At 47.2% G+C, this 24,588-nt stretch overlaps 1 protein-coding gene across 1 annotated transcript in view; it reads left to right on the forward strand.

Moving 5' to 3' along the window:
- The first annotated feature begins 1,607 nt into the window (after window positions 1-1,607).
- Window positions 1,608-24,588, forward strand: part of ELOVL4 (ELOVL fatty acid elongase 4) — a 59,138-nt gene continuing 36,157 nt past the window's right edge. The window contains exons 1-3 of the mRNA XM_073589689.1: window positions 1,608-1,908; window positions 21,362-21,549; window positions 21,814-21,894. Coding sequence (XP_073445790.1) covers window positions 1,836-1,908; window positions 21,362-21,549; window positions 21,814-21,894 — 342 coding nt within the window. The 5' untranslated portion in view covers window positions 1,608-1,835. The remainder of the gene's footprint in view (window positions 1,909-21,361; window positions 21,550-21,813; window positions 21,895-24,588) is intronic.

Raw genomic sequence — 24,588 nt, forward strand, 5'->3', positions numbered from 1 at the left:
CCAGCCCCAGCACTACCGCCCCTGCCCCAGCACTGCCGCCCCTGCCCCAGCACTGTTGCCCCAGCACTGCTGCCCCTGCCCCAGCACTGCCGCCCCTGCCCCAGCACAGCCGCCCCTGCCCCAGCACAGCTGCCCCTGCCCCAGCACAGCCGCCCCTGCCCCAGCACAGCCGCCCCTGCCTCAGCACAGCTGCCCCTGCCCCAGCCCAGCTGCCCCTGCCTCAGCACAGCTGCCCCTGCCCCAGCCCTGCTGCCCCTGCCCCAGCACAGCTGCCCCAGCACTGCCGCCCCTGCCCCAGCACAGCCGCCCCTGCCCCAGCACAGCTGCCCCTGCCTCAGCACAGCTGCCCCTGCCTCAGCACAGCTGCCCCTGCCCTGCTGCCCCAGCACTGCCGCCCCTGCCCCAGCACAGCCGCCCCTGCCCCAGCACAGCCGCCCCTGCCTCAGCACAGCCGCCCCTGCCCCAGCACAGCCGCCCCTGCCCCAGCACAGCCGCCCCTGCCCCAGCACTGCCGCCCCTGCCCCAGCACTGCCGCCCCTGCCCCAGCACAGCCGCCCCTGCCCCAGCACAGCCGCCCCTGCCCCAGCACTGCCGCCCCTGCCCCAGCACAGCCGCCCCTGCCCCAGCACTGCAGCCCCTGCCCCAGCACAGCCGCCCCTGCCCCAGCACAGCCGCCCCTGCCCCAGCACAGCCGCCCCTGCCCCAGCACAGCCGCCCCTGCCCCAGCACAGCCGCCCCTGCCCCAGCACAGCTACCCCTGCCCCAGCACAGCTGCCCCAGCACAACCAACCTGCCCTAGCACAGAGCCGCCACCGCACGAGCCTGGACCACTGAATGACCCCTGTGACCACTTCTCCACCTGTGCCGGATCCATTCCCAGGTAAGCTGAATTCGGACTGTAAGACGGACCCCCATTTGACACATTATTTTTTTTTCCCCTATTTTCCTACTGAAAATTGGGGTGCGTCTTATGGTCCGGTGCGTCTTATAGTCCGAAAAATACGGTAAGTTGGTGTGCGGGGGATGGGAGGCCATGCAGTGATGCCAGCAGGGTTGTTACATGAAGTTTATCCAAAGGATTTTGGAAAGTTCAGGTGGTGGAGGAGGAGCTAGGGTGGAGGTGGAACTGGGGGTGGAGCCTGGGCGGAGTCTCAAGGGGGGCCCCAAAATTCCTAGTGGCAGCCCTGTCTCTACAGGAAAATAAAAAGGTTTGGGATCTCGAAAAATCGTGACACAGAGCAAATATATATATATATATCAAAGAATGAGACCGCTGTGTCTACGGAAAAACCGAAAGCGCAAAAAAGGAAAACTTCCTGGTGCTGAAAGGGTTAATGTTGCAGTCAGGCAGTCGGTGCACAGCGCCCCCTGAGGTCAGTGTCAGCTCCTCTGTACCCGGGGAGATCACGTGGGACCCCTATAAGCAGCTTACACCCACACACTCCGTTGTTACATCGCCGGACAGCAGTCCACACTGTCGTAGCGCCATTGCTAGTCACGACATGACGTCATTCAGTCACAGCAGACCGTATTGTGAGCCACGTACGGAGATCCTGCCGCTATTGTGTACAAGCAGCAGCACTGCGCCAAAGCCTCCCAGCTCATTAGCATAGAGGCCACGCCCCTCCACCATCAGTGGTCCTTGTGGTGACTGGCGGCCGGTACCTGGAATGCAGCTGTAACCAGGGTAACCGCGTCACGTGTGGAGAGGTGGCGCAGTTGTTCTCGGCCGCCATCATTGCCCGGCAGCCCGCACACGCCATGCCCCGCGCAGCTGCCGCTCACTGACCGACAGCCGAGCTCGTCTGCAGGATTCCCCCGGCTGAGGAGACAGCATGGCGCTGACGGCGGTGTCCGAGCTGCTCAATGACACGCTGCGGCTGTACAGCTGGAGCCTGAGCATCGCAGGTAGGCTGGAGCGCTGAGGAAGGGGCCGGGGAGAGCCCGGAGTGATGGCTGACCACTGGTCCTACATGGCGCCTCTCTATGGCCTTGTTCACACCATCAGCAGCTGCTGTCCGGCTTTTCCAACCATCCAGGAAAAAGACATGTTCTGTTCTCCCAGACTGTATGTCTCTGCCACATTCCACCATGGAGGAGTCAGCGGGCCTACAATAGGCAGCGGACCACCCTGAGGGACGGGGTGTCTGAGGTGGGGATGAGTCTTGGGGTTAGTGCACTCTCTGCCTTTTTCTCCCCCTCCCCCATGGAGACTGATGACTGTTTCCCCCACTTGGTAAGACGCTGAGACCCCGTGGGCCCTAGGCCTGAGCGGTGATGACCCCGCTACATTATCGCCTTCATTCACGGTGTAAGGTGGTAGCGAGGCTTCAGACATGAGATGTTCTTATCATTTCATAATGTCGTATATTCACCCTCCCCAGGTCCGGTGCTGTCTCCACCGCTGCTCCTGGTGTCAGTTATTGGCCGCAGCGCTGCAGCCGGTCTGTGGGCTCAGTATCTCATGCCGTTTGCTCAGCCCGAGCTCAGTGCTGTCAGATAATAACCGACCCCAGAAGCAGTGCTGGAGACTCATCTCTGGACCCAGGGAGGATGAGGAAAGATTTTTTTTTTTTTTTTTTCTTAAAAAGGAGATTGCAACTGGCTGATGGGTTTTTATGGAACAGGAAGGTTCCCTTTAAAGGGATTGGACAGCTGATCCATAGCCAGCATGTAGTAGACACTGGCTGTATGATCTCAGCTGTGGCGTTTCAGAGAAAAGAAAAGTACTTTATAAGCTTCAGGAGATTGAGTCACACGGGGTACTAGTCAGATAGGTGGGTCACCGATGGCTGCTACCCACCACTCTGGAGTGACAGGTTCCTCCATACACGTAGGGACAGGGCCAGTGTTAAACAAAGTGGGGCCCCAAAAACTAACATATTGCATGATCGCACCGAAACATTAGTCCTCCATACAGAATAATGCACTCCCCATAGTCCTCCATACAGAATAATGCACTCCCCATAGTCCTCCATACTGCATAATGCACTTCCCATAGTCCTCCATACTGCATAATGCACTTCCCATAGTCCTCCATACTGCATAATGCACTTCCCATAGTCCTCCATACAGCATAATGCACTGCCCATAGTCCTCCATACAGCATAATGCACTCCCCATAGTCCTCCATACAGCATAATGCACTCCCCATAGTCCTCCATACAGCATAATGCACTCCCCTTAGCCCTCCATACAGCATAATGCACTCCCCTTAGCCCTCCATATAGCATAATGCACTCCCCATAGTCCTCCATACAGCATAATGCACTCTCCATAGTCCTCCATACAGCATAATGCACTCTCCATAGTCCTCCATACAGCATAATGCACTCTCCATAGTCCTCCATACAGCATAACACACTTCCCATAGTCCTCCATACAGCATAATGCATTCCCCATAGTCCTCCATACAGCATAATGCATTCCCCATAGTCCTCCATACAGCATAATGCATTCCCCATAGTCCTCCATACAGCATAATGCATTCCCCATAGTCCTCCATACAGCATAATGCATTCCCCATAGTCCTCCATACAGCATAATGCACTCCCCATAGTCCTCCATACAGCATAATGCACTCCCCATAGTCCTCCATACAGCATAATGCACTCTCCATAGTCCTCCATACAGCATAATGCACTCTCCATAGTCCTCCATACAGCATAATGCACTCTCCATAGTCCTCCATACAGCATAACACACTTCCCATAGTCCTCCATACAGCATAATGCATTCCCCATAGTCCTCCATACAGCATAATGCATTCCCCATAGTCCTCCATACAGCATAATGCATTCCCCATAGTCCTCCATACAGCATAATGCATTCCCCATAGTCCTCCATACAGCATAACGCACTCTCCATAGTCCTCCGTACAGCATAACGCACTCTCCATAGTCCTCCGTACAGCATAACGCACTCTCCATAGTCCTTCGTACAGCATAACGCACTCTCCATAGTCCTTCGTACAGCATAACGCACTCTCCATAGTCCTCCGTACAGCATAACGCACTCTCCATAGTCCTCCGTACAGCATAACGCACTCTCCATAGTCCTCCGTACAGCATAACGCACTCTCCATAGTCCTCCGTACAGCATAACGCACTCTCCATAGTCCTCCGTACAGCATAACGCACTCTCCATAGTCCTCCGTACAGCATAACGCACTCTCCATAGTCCTCCGTACAGCATAACGCACTCTCCATAGTCCTCCGTACAGCATAACGCACTCTCCATAGTCCTCCGTACAGCATAACGCACTCTCCATAGTCCTCCGTACAGCATAACGCACTCTCCATAGTCCTCCGTACAGCATAACGCACTCTCCATAGTCCTCCGTACAGCATAACGCACTCTCCATAGTCCTCCGTACAGCATAACGCACTCTCCATAGTCCTCCGTACAGCATAACGCACTCTCCATAGTCCTCCGTACAGCATAACGCACTCTCCATAGTCCTCCGTACAGCATAACGCACTCTCCATAGTCCTCCGTACAGCATAACGCACTCTCCATAGTCCTCCGTACAGCATAACGCACTCTCCATAGTCCTCCGTACAGCATAACGCACTCTCCATAGTCCTCCGTACAGCATAACGCACTCTCCATAGTCCTCCGTACAGCATAACGCACTCTCCATAGTCCTCCGTACAGCATAACGCACTCTCCATAGTCCTCCGTACAGCATAACGCACTCTCCATAGTCCTCCGTACAGCATAACGCACTCTCCATAGTCCTCCGTACAGCATAACGCACTCTCCATAGTCCTCCGTACAGCATAACGCACTCTCCATAGTCCTCCGTACAGCATAACGCACTCTCCATAGTCCTCCGTACAGCATAACGCACTCTCCATAGTCCTCCGTACAGCATAACGCACTCTCCATAGTCCTCCGTACAGCATAACGCACTCTCCATAGTCCTCCGTACAGCATAACGCACTCTCCATAGTCCTCCGTACAGCATAACGCACTCTCCATAGTCCTCCGTACAGCATAACGCACTCTCCATAGTCCTCCGTACAGCATAACGCACTCTCCATAGTCCTCCGTACAGCATAACGCACTCTCCATAGTCCTCCGTACAGCATAACGCACTCTCCATAGTCCTCCGTACAGCATAACGCACTCTCCATAGTCCTCCGTACAGCATAACGCACTCTCCATAGTCCTCCGTACAGCATAACGCACTCTCCATAGTCCTCCGTACAGCATAACGCACTCTCCATAGTCCTCCGTACAGCATAACGCACTCTCCATAGTCCTCCGTACAGCATAACGCACTCTCCATAGTCCTCCGTACAGCATAACGCACTCTCCATAGTCCTCCGTACAGCATAACGCACTCTCCATAGTCCTCCGTACAGCATAACGCACTCTCCATAGTCCTCCGTACAGCATAACGCACTCTCCATAGTCCTCCGTACAGCATAACGCACTCTCCATAGTCCTCCGTACAGCATAACGCACTCTCCATAGTCCTCCGTACAGCATAACGCACTCTCCATAGTCCTCCGTACAGCATAACGCACTCTCCATAGTCCTCCGTACAGCATAACGCACTCTCCATAGTCCTCCGTACAGCATAACGCACTCTCCATAGTCCTCCGTACAGCATAACGCACTCTCCATAGTCCTCCGTACAGCATAACGCACTCTCCATAGTCCTCCGTACAGCATAACGCACTCTCCATAGTCCTCCGTACAGCATAACGCACTCTCCATAGTCCTCCGTACAGCATAACGCACTCTCCATAGTCCTCCGTACAGCATAACGCACTCTCCATAGTCCTCCGTACAGCATAACGCACTCTCCATAGTCCTCCGTACAGCATAACGCACTCTCCATAGTCCTCCGTACAGCATAACGCACTCTCCATAGTCCTCCGTACAGCATAACGCACTCTCCATAGTCCTCCGTACAGCATAACGCACTCTCCATAGTCCTCCGTACAGCATAACGCACTCTCCATAGTCCTCCGTACAGCATAACGCACTCTCCATAGTCCTCCGTACAGCATAACGCACTCTCCATAGTCCTCCGTACAGCATAACGCACTCTCCATAGTCCTCCGTACAGCATAACGCACTCTCCATAGTCCTCCGTACAGCATAACGCACTCTCCATAGTCCTCCGTACAGCATAACGCACTCTCCATAGTCCTCCGTACAGCATAACGCACTCTCCATAGTCCTCCGTACAGCATAACGCACTCTCCATAGTCCTCCGTACAGCATAACGCACTCTCCATAGTCCTCCGTACAGCATAACGCACTCTCCATAGTCCTCCGTACAGCATAACGCACTCTCCATAGTCCTCCGTACAGCATAACGCACTCTCCATAGTCCTCCGTACAGCATAACGCACTCTCCATAGTCCTCCGTACAGCATAACGCACTCTCCATAGTCCTCCGTACAGCATAACGCACTCTCCATAGTCCTCCGTACAGCATAACGCACTCTCCATAGTCCTCCGTACAGCATAACGCACTCTCCATAGTCCTCCGTACAGCATAACGCACTCTCCATAGTCCTCCGTACAGCATAACGCACTCTCCATAGTCCTCCGTACAGCATAACGCACTCTCCATAGTCCTCCGTACAGCATAACGCACTCTCCATAGTCCTCCGTACAGCATAACGCACTCTCCATAGTCCTCCGTACAGCATAACGCACTCTCCATAGTCCTCCGTACAGCATAACGCACTCTCCATAGTCCTCCGTACAGCATAACGCACTCTCCATAGTCCTCCGTACAGCATAACGCACTCTCCATAGTCCTCCGTACAGCATAACGCACTCTCCATAGTCCTCCGTACAGCATAACGCACTCTCCATAGTCCTCCGTACAGCATAACGCACTCTCCATAGTCCTCCGTACAGCATAACGCACTCTCCATAGTCCTCCGTACAGCATAACGCACTCTCCATAGTCCTCCGTACAGCATAACGCACTCTCCATAGTCCTCCGTACAGCATAACGCACTCTCCATAGTCCTCCGTACAGCATAACGCATTCCCCATAGTCCTCCGTACAGCATAACGCATTCCCCATAGTCCTCCGTACAGCATAATGCATTCCCCATAGTCCTCCGTACAGCATAATGCATTCCCCATAGTCCTCCATACAGTATAATGCACTCCCCATAGAATATAATGCACACTCCGTATTTATCCAGTATTATGGCCACCAAGTACTCGCTAATGTAAAAATAAATAAAATACTCCCCTCTCCTTGTTCCCGCGCTGCTCTGGTCTCTGCAGTGCTTCTTCTCAGCATCTCCACTGCTCGTCACAGAGTGGTGCGTGATGAAGTGACGGCATCGTGTTCGCTGCTTCAGAAGCAGAGGGGAAATGATGAGCGAGGGAGCCAATGTCTAGGGGCCTCTGGGGGAGTGGAATAGGTAGGCAAATGCCTAGTTTTCCGGCCCTGCGTAGGTAGAGACCTGTCACTCAAGCCACCTGGGATCTGCCTGTCCCCACTGGTCTGTGTGGCACCACTGCAGTATTTCGGGGTCAGACATCCCGGGCTGATATCATACAGGCAGTGTCGGATGCTTGCTGCTCGTGGACCGGCTGTCAGATGAGGTTACCTTTAATGAATCATTGGGCATCCTGCTATATTCTAACTTATAGGATGTCTCAGATCGTGATCACATATTAATTGGGTTCTCCAACATATATTGACCCCCAAGAAGAGATCATCAATATAAGAATGTGGGGGTCCTACACCCAGCACCAGCTGTTATTGGCTTCATTGGTGGTTGGATTAGACAGTGACCGGAGCTGCACTCTGTAGCTCCATTCAATGTGTAGTGGTCCCTGTCGAAAAAAGGAGCAGATGGCGTCTATTTCTCCATCGGCACATACCAATCCTGGTTTTTAGTGGCTCAGATGAAAGCGTATGATACAAGCATTGCTAAACGCAGTGTGAATGTAGCCTAACAACCACCAGAGCAGACGCACTGTAAAAATGGCAAAATGGTTAGGGTGTAAGGATGGATATTTGGAAAATACAGTTTAGTTGTCAGACCACCCCTTTAGCTTTTCTCGTGGAATGTAACTACGGCACTGCTAGGTTCTGGGGGTCAGTATCCTTGGAAATGAGCTGCACACTATGAAAGCTAACAGCTCTCATTGGAAGAGAATGATAGCAGATCTGAAAAGCAAGTCATTTACAGACTTGCTGATTTCCATGTGCTCTAACTATGCCAATTCAATAATGTGAGAATATCGGTTTAAGTGAACCTGACGGCGTGCCCATGATGCCCGATCTGTGGGCAGCATGATCTCAGCCAGGTATGCTTGACTCTGAAATGCTGCGGTGTTTCAGACAAAAATATACTTTAAAAAATCTGCCGCAGTCCGAGCTGCACTGGAGACTAGTAAGACGGGGTTCCTCTGTGTGTTCTCCCCTTGCGCTGTCCTGAATTGACAAGTCTCTGCTTACATGCGCGATCTGTCAATCCAGGGCAGCGGGTGAGGAGAAATTGCCGGGGACCAAACCGTGCTGGAGACTAGGCGGCTTCTCTCTCTTCACGCCCTTTGAGTGACACTTCTCTCCCTGCTTTTTGCTTATAGGGAGAAACCTGCCCCTCCAGGGCATCAGGCGGGGAAAAGCTGCCAGGGACCCCGCCACTCTGACTGGTCTCCTACGTAGCTTGGTCACCGATGGCTATTAAAGTATATATTTGTGAACCACCACAGCATTTCAGAGAAACGCATTTTTTCGTGTTTTGCTACCTGGAATATCACTGTTTTTTTTTTTTTAAGGAGTTGCATCAGCTCATGTAAAGAACATACCTACAACTGTGAACATTTTGTTTTCTTGTTATTGTCAAGAAAGCAACAAATGGGGCAAAATATCTGGAAACTTGAGTGTGCATAACTGTTCACCCCCTAAAGAACCTAGACATGTTTGGTGTCTATGAACTCGTAATGACCGGGAGAATCATAATGGCAGGTCAGGTTTAGCATTTAGTGAACCTAGTAAAAAAGCCAAACAAAAAACAAGTGTGGGTTTGCACATTTTTTTGCAGTTTCACCCCACTTGGAATTTTTTTCCCGTTCTTCTAGTACACGACATGGTAAAACCAATGGTGTTGTTCAAAAGTACAACTCATCCCACAAAAAAGAAGCCCTCACTTGGCTATACTGATGGAAAAAAAAAAAAGTTATGGCTCTGGGAAGGAGGGGAGCGAAAAAACGCAAAACCGAAAATAACTCCAGTCATGAAGGGGTTAAAGGGGTTGTTCACAAGTCTGCTATATGACTGTAGACTTGTGAATCCTCAATCCGTACTGTGAGGCTGTGTGCACACGCTGCGGATTATGTGCGGATTCATCCGCGCGGATTTTGTAAAATCCGCAGGTGAAACCGCAGGTCAAAAGACCTGCGGTTTTACCTGCGGATTGTTCTGCGGTTTTGCCCTGCGGTTTTTCATCTCCACAATGGAGGAGATGGCAAACCGCAGGAGAATCCGCAGAAAGAATTGACATGTCAATTCTTTCTGCGGATTGAAAACCGCAGATAATCCGAGCGGAAAATTCCGCACCGTCTGCACTGCGGTTTTTGATTCCCATAGGGAATCATGGTACTGTACACCGCAGCAGAAACCGCTGCGGAACCGCAGCAAAATCCGCAGCGTGTGCACACAGCCTGAGGGTACTTCTGTGTCGGCGGCTAGACCAGGAGGTCACGTGGCTGCACCTAGACAAGCTCAATGTATGGAAGACCTGGACAGCCCTTTAATATTGACATTGTTTTGATATTCTTTGGCATGTGACTATAAATGCCATTTATTTTGCCTTTTTCCTCTGACTGTTGGAGAAGGTTTTTGCTGCTTATTTTATGCAACATATCCAATGAGATTTCTGAAATCCCATGCACACGCTGCCGGTTTTTTGCTGCTTGTATTTTCAGCCCTTCTGTGCTTTTGCCAAGATACAGCATGCCAATTCTTTCAGCGTTTTTGCAGCTATTAAAATGAATGGGTGATAAACGCATGTAAAAATTTGGCCAAAATTCTGCGTATTGTACGCTGCATTTTTCTTGCCACCGCTCTAATTAATGTTGCAGGAAAAAATCTGCAGCAAAACCGCAATATGTGAACATGCCCTTACGTTCTCTTTTCATGGCCTGGTAATAACGAAGAATTGCTGAAGATGCTTAAGATCAGTGTGTTAGGATCTGAAGAATTTCCTTCAGGCTGTTCATAATGCCATTGTATAGATGTCCTGTGGGAAATCAGGCCTGGCTTTGTACCATGAGCCGTAGTAAGAAATGCTTATTGATTTCCTCATGCTTCGGTTGCTATGCTGCACTGAAGATGGCGGAATATGGGACAATCTTGGTACGTGTGTCATGTACCCTGTCAACATCACTTTATAATGAAACCTGTGGAAGGTTTATGTTCTGGTGGCAAATTACCAGCTCCTGTAACTAGAATTTAGTGTAGATACGTGTGGGTTCCTCTTCTCTTGATGATCATTTTCTGGTTTATGATGTCGTGGAACCCCCCATTAGGTAGAGCTTTAGGGCAGCCGAAGGGGGGGGGGGTCTCGCATGTTTCAGTCACTCTGTGTGAATGTAGACTTTCAAATCATCCCAGCGCATGCACTGTGCACTGCAAGGATTCGCCTGTGTCCGCCCCAGAAATGGTGGTCCGGTATACCAGGGCTGTGGAGTCGTGGAGTCGGAGTCGGAGTTAGTTTTGGTTGGAGTCGGTAGAAATGTACCGACTCCGACTCCAGCTTTAAAAAAAATGTATTAATATTTCATAATTGAACTTTCATATGAATTTTATAAATGTTACTCAAATATATATGTTCTATCAAACTATGAACAACAGTGATAAGCAGTTCTGCTGGAGATAGAGACATTTCTTACTTCTTGTGTGTCACTGTTCTCCACTGCCCTTATCTAATCTTATACTTGGTTAACCTCATGCTGCCCCAACCCCCCTACTTACAATGTATGAAACTGAAAGTGAAAATGTGTTGCAAATTCTTAGTAGTAAAGCTCCTCCTCTAGACTAGATCATACTAGGTGTGCGTCTTCCAAGCATCTCACAGCTGCCTGCTACTCAGAAGAGGAAGACTGTAAGAAGTATTATCCTTTCAACAAACTTTGCATCAGTTAACTGTGAGTACATGAGGAATAATAACAGTATTACTGACCACTATATCAGTTGTACGACCTGGCAATAATTTTGTACAATTGTTTTTAGGAAAAACAATTGTCATTTGGATTGTGAATGCAGAATTAAAAACCTGAGAATGTCAAAGAAGCATCACATTAAATCAGCTGTATTTGAACATTTCACCATCAGTCAAGATAGAAAACATTATGTCTGTCAGTGTATGACAAATGATCCAGACGAAAACAAATGCTGTGAAGCCAAGATGAGTGCATATTCAGGCAAAGATAAAAATGCTCCTACCAGAGCTTCTAATCTAAAGAGACATTTACAGCGCTTTCATCCAGAAGTACTGAAAGCAGTGGATGAGAAAGACTGCATCCAAACCAATGAACCAGTGCCCAGCTCTTCCAGCCAAACAAAGGAGCAGAGAACTTTGCAGCCATCAGTTGCAAGATATTTTGTCAGTGACAAAGTTACTGTGACAATGACAGTAGATACAAAAATGAAATAGTTACCAAGACATTGGCAGTAAAAGACACCAAAGCTCATCACACCAGTGAGTTTCTCCAGGTCTTGGTGGAAAAGGTTCTGCAAGACTATGAACTTAAAAAAGAGCAAGTTCTTTCTGTCGTAACTGACAATGCTTCAAATATGATAAGTACTATTAAGCTAATGAATGAGAGTAATGATGGTGACCAGCAGCTAGAAGAACATTCTGGGTCCACAGACACAGAAATGTTTGAAATAGAGGAACACAGTATTGTAACTGAGGAGCAAACTGAAGTTGCTTCAGATGAACAGCAACATGATAGTTTAGATGATCTTGTTGAAACTGTGTCAATATGTTCTTTCATTCATCACATGCGCTGTGTTGTGCATACGCTACAGCTGGCTATATGAGACAGTCTGCAAAAAGGACATGCTGCTGCACTGATTGGCAAGGTGAGAAAATTGGCTACTGTTGCCAGAACCCCTAAAGTTGACTCAATTTTGAAGAGACGTGCTGGAAAAGGGGCAATTATTGATCAAGCCACACGATGGGGCAGTACTTACTTAATGATTCATAGAATCATAGAATCGTAGAGTTGGAAGGGACCTCCTGGGCCATCTGGTCCAACCCCCTGCTCAAAGCAGGATTCGCTAAATCATCCCAGTCAGATGTCTGTCCAGCCTCTGTTTGAAGACTTCCATTGAAGGAGAACTCACCACTTCTCGTGGCAGCCTGTTCCACTCATTGATCACTCTAACTGTCAAAAAGTTTTTTCTAATATCTAATCTGTGTCTCCTCCCATTCAGCGCTTGGTTGAACTGAAAACCTTTCTTGTAGACATGGCTAACCCTCAACTGATGCTAAATGAAAGTCAGTGGAATCAGGTGACTGAGCTGGAAAAATTGCTAGAGCACCCATTTACAGTGACTAAAAAATTACAAGCAGAGGACTTAACTCCAGGTATTTTCTTAAAGGAGTGGAAGAACCTGATGTTTCGCCTGTCCCAAAGAGGAGGGTTAATTGCAAGTGGCATTGCTACATCAATGAAATGGAGAGAGGAGCTACTATTACAAAATAACAACATTCTTTTGGCAGCTGTTTATGTAGACCCAATGCATCGGATTCTTCTAGATGATCAACAGCTAAGTAAAGGAAAAGAAGCTCTGTTTGAAATAGCAGTAAGGATGAAAGGGTTGCAGAACAGTCAGGAGGAACAAGAAGAATTTGGTCGTCCTGCCACATCTTCACCCTCATCATCAACTGATGAAGAATTTAATTTCGAAAAATATTTGGATCACAAGGACCGTGCAAAGCGTTCCCGCATAGAAGAAGAGTCATCCCCATCAAGGAACACAGCCAGTACATTTCAGCAGAATTTTTCATGTGCACTAAAAGAAATTGAGAAATTTGACCGTTCATCAAAAATAACAGTGCAACGAGCGATTCCTCTGTATCCTGACATTGTCAGAGATTGTTGCCCGAGTGGTTACTGCTTTGCCACCAACACAAGTTAGTGTAGAGAGGTTGTTCTCTGCTCTTAAAATAATTAGATCAGATTTGAGGGCATCCATGAAGGAGGATCTGACAGAGGCAATACTTTTTCTGAGGACAGATTTATAGATTTCTTTTTATTAACTGCATAAAAGTGTTTATTGCATATTTACTTACAGTTTAGAAAAGTTTAGAAAAGTTATTTGCTATATTCTAATTGTATTCTAATAAATGTAGTTTTTGCTCTAAGTGGTCTGATTACTTATATGATGGTGAGAAACTGAATAAGCACGATGTTTAATATTTTACAACAGTAAATTTGTTGTTATGAATTGGCCATTTTTGAAGGAGTCGGAGCTGGAGTCGGAGTCGGAGCCTGATAAAATCCAGGAGTCGGAGTCGAAGTCGCAACTGTGGCTTACCCACTCCACAGCCCTGCGGTATACGATATGCGTACTCCCGGGCAGATATAGTCTAGTGGGGGCCGCCTCACTCTATATAAGTGTATGGAGCAAGGTCATGACCAACTGATGACTGCACTCACTAGACTGGGCACAGCCTCTCTCAATACACTGGGGTGCCTGGTGCAGACATCGGTGAATCCTCGCAAGCCACAGTGCATGCGCTGGGAGGATCACAAGTCTGCTGTCACTGCAGACTTTTCATTTTAGACCAGACAACCCCCGTCACAGTGTTACCACGACAGTGTGGAGCCAGAAGACCGCAGCGTCCAATTGCTCCTACTCCAGGACTGAGAAGAAGCACTTCTTCATTTTAAATGTGTTTATTTCTTCTGGCAGAACCGGGAGTAATCGATCTTGTTGGAAATTCCTGTGCTCATAGCTGAGCTCGGTTAGCCACTCCTTTCCCCTTTATAATCTGGGCTCTGTTACACATCCTTGTCAGAGCTAGCATTTGCTGCATGGCTAACGGAAGGGGAGGTGTTCATATGAGAAGGAGAGTTGGAAGAGTTGTCTGTGACTGTTGTTTGGTTTGTATGTGTGATAATTCCTTATCCTTCTCTTTTTTTTGGTTTATTCCCCTACCTCCATGCCCCGGTGCATTCCTCTGTTAAGTGTGAGTGAATGTTTTGTATTCCTGGAATTTTTTGTTAACCCTTGTTTGTGTTGGCTTGTTTGTCTGGTTGGTGTGCTATTGTGCACACTAGCGCCCTTCTTCCCTTGGTGGGGGAAGAGAACAGATGGAGAGCTAACTCAGGAGATAAGGCAATGGCGGAGGCCCCGGCATCCTCACCTTCAGAAGTATCCTGGGAAGTAGGGCGAACTTGGGCACCCCCTAGTGTTAGGGACAGGGAAGGAGCCCTGGTGCCGGGTCCCCCGACAGCTGTGTTGTGACAACCCTTTTAAACAATTTGTCAGAATCATCAAAAACCTATTAAAGCTACCGTATATACTCGTGTATAAGCAGAGACCCCTAATTTTGCCACAAAAACTGGGAAATCGTATTGACTCGAGTATAAGCCGAGGGTGGTGCTGCACAAGGGTTAATGGTGGCACAAGAAGATGCTCGATAGATAAATATGGCCCATATATTGCTGCTGCTGCAATTAAAAAAAAAAAAAAAAGAAAAAAAGACTTACTCCTGAGCAGGCGGGGACACCGGCGCGCTATGTGGAACAGGTGCCGGTGTCACCAAGTCCCCGGCACTGGTGATATTCACCTGTCCCCGTTCCATCGCAGGGCGCCGTTCTGTGTCCCGGGTCTCTGCAGTGATTTTCAGCAGAGGGCGCGGAGGACAGAGCGGCGTGCGGTGGTGGAACGGGGACAGGTGAATATTGTACTGCTTCCCGTCATACTCATCCCCTCCTGGGACATGGTCTCTGCAGCCCCCCTGCTTGTTCCATGGTCTTGGCGCCCCTGCTCTTCCAGGTTCCAGCAGTCACGTGGTGCCGCTCATTAAAGTCATGAATATGCACAAATTCATGACTTTAATGAGCGGTACCATGTGACCGCTGAAGGCAGGAAGCGCAGGGGCGCCGAGACCATGGAACAAGCAGGGGGGCTACAGAGACCGCGCCAGGAGGGGGTGAGTATGATCTGACACCCCCGCTCCTCCCCCTGCCGACACCCGGTATATGACTCGAGTATAAGCCGAGAGGGGGGGAACTTTCAGCCCAAAAAAAATGGGCTGAAAAATCTCAGCTTATACTAGATTATATAGAGTAGATATATATTGTTTAAATGATAATCAATGCAAGATATAAAGTATCAACCATAACAAGCATCTAACACAGATCTGGGCAAGGGGCGACCCACTGCCTGTGACTGGCCCGCGGAGGGGTGCGGGACTTCTCCGGTTCCTGCTTTCCTCTTGAATCATTCATGATGAAAGCAGGAAGCAGAGGAGTCCCGGCAGACGCGGCGGTGAGCGGCACAGAAACATTGCCTCCAGCGCACCGCCCACACAGCAGACCTCCGGCGCTGACTGGTCGAGGCTGGAGGGGGGCGTGGTCTGAGAGAGGGCTGCGTAGATGCCGTTGGTGGCGTCTGCTTGCATCAGTATACATCACACCACGCCTCCAACTCTGTGCTAAACCGTGCGGGCATGGAAGCGTGTGATCTATACTGCTGCAAGCAGACCAGTGACACTGTGGTGCAACGTAAGACTAGCATCAATTACTTTAGACTGGGTCTGGACTGGGTGTTTGGGTCTGGACTGTGTGATTACGTCAGGCCAGGGTCTGGGACTCTGGGTAGAGTGGTCAGCGCCTAATAAAGCCCCTTGTTTATGAAAAGATAGCATATGTATACTATATATTACATACATATATAGTATTGGGTACAACTGAGTTAATTATTGTAGTCCGGCCCTCTGACACCATCCCAATTTCTAATGCGGCCCCATGGCAAAATTAATTGCCCACCCCTGATCTAACATATGGTGTAATATTGGCAATAGTATTCAAGTTTTTTATGTTTAATAAAACTGTTCAGCCATGGAAAAAAAATTAAGGAACCTGTCCCGGACACACAGGCCGTTCTGTGGAAAGGTATGGTATAAAGAAGCAGAAGCTGAGCATTGATATATAGATTTCTGTAAAAAGATTGTTTAAAGGGAATCTGTCACCCCTGGGATGTATATGACCTATTAATATGGGCATACAGATAATAAAATGGTTTATCCAGTCTTACCTGTATGCCTCATAGCTGTGGTCTAGTTGTTGAAAAATGCAGTTATAATGTTTTATGTTAATGATTTCTTCCAGGCTTCGGGGCGTGCGATGCCTGGAAGTAATCCCTGCCTCGTCTCCATTATAATACCACCCCCCTCCCAGACACGTCGGTTATGGCCCCGGAACTCTGTGCCTGCGCTCTGCACTCCCTCCACATTACAGACTTTTTTCTCCCTTCTATGGGCACTGTATTCAGGCATCTTCTACGCTGGCGAGTCACTGTGACCTCTGCGTGCGTGACGATAAGGTGCTCTCCCCATTTCCTTCCTGCATAGTCATCACTAGGAACCATTTGTACATAGTGATGACTACGCTGGGAGGAAGTGGGGAGAGCACATTATCGTCGAGCACGCTGGGGGTCAAGGTGCGGAAGTCGCCTGCGCAGAAGATCCCTGAGTACAGTGCCCATAGAAGGAAGGAAAAGGTTTGTATTGTGGAGGGAGTGCAGGGTGCAGGATTCCGGGGCCATAACTGACGTGCATGGAAGGGGTTAGTATTGTAATGAAGAGATGAAGAGAGCAGGCAGGGATGTCTATCAGGCACCGCACGCCCCGGAGCCTGGAAGAAATCAATAGCACAAGGAAAGAATATAACATTTCTCCACAACTAGACCATTAATATGGGGCATACAGGTAGGACTAGTGTAACTCTTCTATCACCTGTATGCCCATATTAATCGTAATATGTCCGAGGGGTGACAGATTCCCTTTAAGGCTGTTTTCACATTAGCGCTTTTTAAGCGCACGCACGGCCGGGGGTAGCTCCGCCCCCGAGCCGGCTCTCTGCCCGGCGTGCCCGCCCCTTGCTTGTACCGCCGCCTCCTAGCGCACAGCGGCGCCTGCGATCGGCGCACCCTATCTTTAGCATAGGGTGCGCAGGCCGTGCGCTAGTTGCGCTTTGACCTGCGCTGCGCACTTTTGACGGTGCGCCGTGCGCGACAAAATCAAACTTTTCGGATTTTGGCGCGCACGGCGCACCGTCAAAAGTACACAGCGCAGGTCAAAGCGCAACTAGCGCACGGCCTGCGCACGATCTGCGCACCCTATGCTAAAGATAGGGTGCGCTGATCGCAGGCGCCGCTGTGCGCTAGGAGGCGGCGCTACAAGCAAGGGTCGGGCACGCCGGGCAGAGAGCCGGCTCGGGGGCGGAGCTACCCCCGGCCGTGCGTGCGCTTAAAAAGCGCTAATGTGAAACCAGTCTAACTTGTATTTTATTTATTGAAATCTTTGGTGTTTGTGTAGGAATCTAGTGGCGGGCCTACTACATGATTGACATTTATTGCTCCACACTCAGTCTTACAGGCAAGACTGTCAATCACTGAGTAGGACCGCTTACTGGGCTCTTATGCATATGTGTGCGAATAGAGACGGCGGCAGCAAGCAGGGAGAAGCCACCATGCACGCGCCTCTCCCACTACTCTACAGCTCGGTTCGGTCCCCAACTGCTTTTATGGTTTTATCTGAAACACTGCAGCATTTCAGAGTATCACATACATGTCTGAAGTCATACTGCCAGTGACTGATACGTAATAGCCGTGCATTGGGCAGCATGTATCTGCTGTCAGAGTCTCTTTAAAATCAAGTTGGAAATGAGAAGGGAATGTCTCTACCAGCTGCTGCGTGCCTGGCTCCACATGACTGATGGATCTCTTAGAGATGAGCAAAAAGATTCCCACTAAGATGCCTGGCTTTCAGTTTTTTTTTGTTTGTTTTTTTTTTTATATTGGCATCCAGACTAGGGCTCTGCCACGCATCCTGGGCGCCTCTGCTCCTTAAAGGGGTTTAAGAAACCCGTCTTACACCATTCTCAAGTAAAAGAGTAAACAGAAGAGGCACAAACAAACTGAAAAATAGACAATTTACTTCAATTCACAATAAAAATTCACAATATAAAATTAAAACCGTCTATAGCGACCTCAGAATATGAGGGACACTTGAGGCCACCCAACTCCTTCACTCACACTTCAAAATATACAGTATCCAGACCAATCTGTGCAAAATAAGCAGATAGTGCTAGGTGCTAAAATCAAAAAGTGTGGTCTACCCAATTCATACCTCCAAATCAACATGACAACCCATTACTTAAGATATATATCTTATATGGGTGTCACATCTGACCGACATACAGCCTATAGCACTAAAATTAAACATAAAGTGGTCCAATAGATACTCTTAAAATTGTACTTGCTAAGTGTGTGGATTCCGTGCCGTATCCCTCCACCCCGACGCGTGTTTCGTCCACAAATCCCGGTAGCGTGCAGTGCGTGCTCGGCGGGGATTTAGAAGTGTGCTGTCACACAGACTTATCAATTAGGACAGACAACCCCTTTAAAGGTAATCTGTCACCAGGTTTTTGGTACCTCATCTGAGAGCAGCATAATATAGGAAAAAGCTCCTGATTCCAACACTGTATCACTTAGTTTGCTGGCTGCATCAGTGCTCAGAATGCTGAGCTATGTTATAACTATGTCCACTGATTGGCAGCCTTCTGTGTACACTGTATATTGACAGAAAGCTGCTCATCAGTGCAGGGGGTGGGGTTGGACTAGGAGGCACAAGGCCAGTTGTCTTGTTGTGATAATCTCTGAATAAAACACTGAAACGGTAAAACAGTAAGTGATGCATTGCTGGAATCAGGGTCTCTTCCCTTACATCATGCTGCTCTCGTACTACAGAGCAATGCCTGCTGACCGATTCCCTTTCACAGCTGTGCCTGGTATTAAAGATGTGTTACATTCACTTGCAGGGGACAAAGCTCCAGATACTAAGCACTGTTGTAAGTAAATGTTGGTACAGCGGTAGATCAGTATACAGCATAAGTGAGAGCGCCCACAAGAACCCCATGCACTGTTAAAACAGCTGATCATCTAGGTGCCAAGTGTCAAGACTGCTAAACTGACACCAGCATATGAAAAAAATCATCCAATTTTGATCCAGAAAACGCCATCTGTATGTCCTTTTTTTACGCTCCTAAGGCAACCATAAGCAGTTAATAAGATTTTCAAGAGCAAATACAATTTCCTATGATAATAATGGCTGTGTCCGTAAAGATGTGATCCTATACTGATGATGCGTAGGTGATCCATATTTTTTTTTTTTTTTGCTCATTCATGCACTTGAATAGGTGAGTCTTATCCAAAGTACACAAGACTCTGCAATGTTTTTTTCTGAACATTCCTGTGAGGTCACTGGGACTGACAATATGGCCATGTACTGTAAATATGCCCTTAGAAGAAGGGTTACCCTGACGGTAATAAGTGATGAGCGGTTGGGATTAGTAAGATGGGCATGCTTTATTTACTTTTTTTTTTTTTTTTTTAGTCTGTTGTATGCTTCTAGAAATAAATTTGGGTGGTAAAATGCCTTTAATGTAATAGCTGATGGTAACAGGTCGGGATGTACACTGCTCAAAAAAATAAAGGGAACACTTAAACAACAGAATATAAGTCCAAGTAAATCAAACTTCTGTGAAATCAAACTGTCCACTTAGGAAGCAACACTGATTGACAATCAATTTCACATGCTGTTGTGCAAATGGAATAGGCAACAGATGGAAATTATTGGCATTTATCAAGACACCCTCAATAAAGGAGTGATTCTGCTGACGGGAACCACAGTCCACATCTCAGTACCAATGCTTTCTGGCTGATGTTTTGGTCACTTTTGAATGTTGGTTGTGCTTTCACACTCGTGGTAGCATGAGACGGACTCTACATCCCACACAAGTGGCTCAGGTAGTGCAGCTCATTCAGGATGGCACATCATTGAGAGCTGTGGCAAGAAGGTTTGCTGTGTCTGTCAGCGTAGTGTCCAGAGGCTGGAGGCGCTACCAGGAGATAGGCCAGTACACCAGGAGACGTGGATGGGGCCGTAGGAGGGCAACAACCCGGCAGCAGGACTGCTACCTCAGCCTTTGTGCAAGGAGGAACAGGAAGAGCACTACCAGAGCCCTGCAGAATAACCTCCAGCAGGCCACAAATGTGCGTGTGTCTGCACAAACAGTTAGAAACTGACTCCATGAGGATGGTATGAGTGCCCGACGTCGACAGATGCAGGTTGTGCTCACAGCCCAACACCGAGCAGGACGCTTGGCATTTGCCACAGAACACCAGAATTGGCAAATTCGCCACTGGCGCCCTGTGCTCTTCACAGATGAAAGTAGGTTCACACTGAGCACATGTGACAGATGTGACCGAGTCTGGAGACGCCATGGAGAGCAATCTGCCTGCAACATCCTTCAGCATGACCGGTTTGGTAGTGGGTCAATAATGGTGTGGTGTGGCATTTCATTGGAGGGCCGCACAGCCCTCCATGTGCTCACCAGAGGTAGCCTGACTGCCATTAGGTACCGAGATGAGATCCTCAGACCCCTTGTGAGACCATATGCTGGTGCGGTTTGCCCTGGGTTCCTCCTACTGCAGTACAATGCCAGACCTCATGTGACTGGAGTGTGTCAGCAGTTCCTGCAAGATGAAGGCATTGAAGCTAGGGACTTGCCTGCTCGTTCCCCAGACCTGAATCTGATTGAACACATCTGGGACATCATGTCTCGCACCATCCACCAACGTCACGTTGCACCACAGACTGTCCAGGAGTTGGCGGATGCTTTAGTCCAGGTCTGGGAGGAGATCCCTCAGGAGACCATCTGCCGCATCATCAAGAGCATGCCCATGTGTCGTAGGGAGGTCATACAGGCATGTGGAGGCCACACACACTACTAAGTATCATTTCCTTGTCTTGAGGCATTTCCACTGAAGATGGATCAGCCTGTAATTTGATTTTCCACTTTGATTTTGACTATCATTCCACATACAGATCTCCATGGGATATTAATTTTGACTTACATTGATCATTTTTTTGTTTTATTGTTCTCAACGAATTACACTGTGTAATGAATAAAGAATTGCAACAGGAATATTTAATTCAGTGATATCTAGGATGTGGGATTTTAGTGTTCCCTTTATTTTTTTGAGCAGTGTATTTTGTTCAAAATTGAATTAACTGTATCACAATGTGTTGTGTTTGTATTTTTTCCCTTTCAGATAAAAGGGTTGAAAAATGGACTCTGATGCAGTCTCCGTTACCCACCTTGGCCATCAGCACGCTTTACCTACTTATTGTGTGGCTGGGTCCCAAGTTCATGAAGAATCGAGAACCTTTCCAGTTGCGATATCCATTGATTGGCTACAATTTTGGCATGGTTATCTTAAACTTTTTTATATTTAAAGAGGTTGGTATTTGTTGTTGTCATATATGTGCCCTCTTGCCGAATATTATGGCTTGTGTCCTATTTGCAGGTTGTAGACTGCTGTCTTTTCTATACTAATACTAGTTGGATCTTGAAGGAAATCTGTCAAGTCTTTTTTCTTTCTTTGTTTCTGCTTCTTTCACGCTCTCTTCTATTCTTTTTCGCTCTCTTGTACTTTTTTCGCTCTCTCCAGTAGAATGGTGTATAGTTCCACATTACTTATTTCTCTCATTTTTTTCTTTTCAGCTATTCTTAGGGGCGAAAGCAGCAGGATACAGTTACATTTGTCAGACTGTAGATTATTCAGATGACGTTAATGAAGTCAGAGTAAGTATTTGATCCTTGTGCAAGTGTACTAAGTGATACCATATTTTTGGACTGTAAGACGAAATTTGAAAACTCTTGTTAAAAAGTGTGCGCGTCTTCAAGTCCGGAGCCAGCTTACTGCGATGGAGGAGAATGCTGACACCGCATTCTTCCTGATCACAGAGAAAGCTCCCTCTCTCCTCCTGTCTGACACTGATCTTTGTGATCGGTGCTGAGTAGGAGAGGAAGCAGCCAGGAATGAAAGGAGACTGAATGACCTTGTAAACAAGTAATTCAAGGACCTTTCAGGTCATGTGACTGATCACTTGACTTGAAAGGTTCTTGAGTTAGTTGTGTGGAAGGTCCTTCAGCTCATGCAGCCTCTGTTCATGTCCCGATCAGGACCTGCAAGAGGTGGTAATGTTTAATGTGTGTGAAAGTAGCAGAGCTGTGCGTGTCTATATGCCTATATATTGTAGGCAAAACGGGAATAGGTATATGATTTAAATATAGCTTTTATTTATCATGTACACGCCGTATTTTTCAGATTATTAACCCCTCAATGCCCGCCAATACATCTTTTTACTGACCTGAGATATGAAACTAGCATCCCCATACAGGTGACAATCCATCAGCTGTCGGCTGTACACTATAGCTGTCAACGATCAGTATTGGCACAGTCTATATCTGTTTAACCCCTTAGATGTTGCTGTCAATAGTGACTACATCATATAAATGGTTAACAGAGTGTGGGGGCTTCCTATTTATCCCAGTCGGCACCCAGAGATCATGATTTTGTGTTCCTGATGTTTACCGTGGCTATTCACAGCCAAACAGCAGTTTTCAATATGTCAGGGGGTGCTCTTTTTAAAATCGTATCACTTTTGGAGGTTTTCCAATATATAGGACCCCCAAAGTCACTTCAAACATGAAGAGGTCCCTAAAAAAAATAAATGTTGTAAATTTCCTTTAAAAAATGAAAAAGTACTGCTACATTTATAAACCTTTTAAAATGCTGACAAAATGTATTTATTTTACTCATTTATACAGCACCATTAATTCCACAGCGCTTTACAGACGTTATCATCGCTGTCCCCAATAGGACTCACAATCTAAATTCCCTATCAGTATGTAGTAACTAAATAGTAGCCAACAATGGGAATAGTTGGGGGTGAGAGTGAAATGAAGATCACCACCATATGTGTGTAAATGATAAATGAAGACCCATCGGTAAGACTAGAAATGTAAAGAAAAGGAAAGCAAAACCGAATACAAAAGTCTGTGATAGAAAAATAGTAAAACTTTATTAATTACATAGAGATGAAAATTGGATGCGGTGGAAAAAAATAACAAGATGGAAAGCGGACGTGATATCCAGGAACAATGACGGTATAAATTAAATACATATACATAGTAGAATGATGGGAAAAAATGCAATGTCAGTGATAAGGTAAAAAAAATGCAATCAAATAGTTTATTAGCATAAAGTGCATAGGTGCATAAATGTGGCTAATTAGCTCAAATACCTAGATAGAGAATTGCTGATATGGAGTATAGTGTCAAAACTGTATGGTGTATCTAGTAGTATAATATAGCACACGTAAGTAGAATGGTAAGGAACTTAAGTAAAGTGCATGTGTATACAGGATAATGGTGCATGTTCATGCGGATTGTTTTGTATATCACCAAGTGGTGTATGGAGGCCGCATATAAAAATACAAACATAATAATCTACAAAGATATTCCAACAATTAGAAAGTTGAAGCTCTTAAAAATACTAATTGAAGACCAAATTTTTTTTTAATTTAATGGAGTAAAAATAAATAGCATATCCAATAGAAAAAGTCACAGGAGCAACCAATAGTAGTGAAACAATAGTATAAAGTTTATTAAATACTTTCTGTAATTATTACATTTAAGCAGGGTTGTGGAGTCGGTAAGCCAAACCTGCGACTCCAACTCCTCAGTTTCCCTTACTCCGACTCCACGACTCCGACTCCCTCATATATTGCTTATATTTAAGTGAAAAATGTATTGTAGTACAATGTGAACATCAGATATTTAATCATTTTTATGATACAATAATCAAAATATTTAGAACATAATATATATTTATTGGAATACAACTTTACAACACAAAAAACTGTAATAAATTGTAAATATGTAATATCGATTACATATATACACTCACTGGCCACTTTATTAGGTACACCTGTCCAACTGTGTGTTAAGACTTAATTTCTAATCAGCCAATCACATGGCGGCAACTCAGTGCATTTAGGCATGTAGACATGGTCAAGACAATCTCCTGCAGTTCAAACCGAGCATCAGTATGGGGAAGAAAGGTGATTTGAGTGCCTTTGAACGTGGCATGATTGTTGGTGCCAGAAGGGCTGGTCTGAGAATTTCAGAAACTGTTGATCTACTGGGATTTTCATGCACAACCATCTCTAGGGTTTACAGAGAATGGTCCGAAAAAGAAAAAAAATCCAGTGAGCGGCAGTTCTGTGGCCGGAAATGCCATGTTGATGCCAGAGGTCAGAGGAGAATGGGCAGACTGGTTCGAGCTGATAGAAAGGCAACAGTGACTCAAATTGCCACCCGTTACAACCAAGGTAGGCAGAAGAGCATCTCTGAACGCACAGTGCGTCGAACTTTGAGGCAGATGGGCTACAGCAGCAGAAGACCACACTGGGTACCACTCCTCTCAGCTAA

This window comes from Dendrobates tinctorius, unplaced genomic scaffold (assembly GCF_039654945.1).
Source record: "Dendrobates tinctorius isolate UK_male_01 unplaced genomic scaffold, ASM3965494v1 ptg000111l, whole genome shotgun sequence".
NCBI classification, from domain to species: domain Eukaryota; kingdom Metazoa; phylum Chordata; class Amphibia; order Anura; family Dendrobatidae; genus Dendrobates; species Dendrobates tinctorius.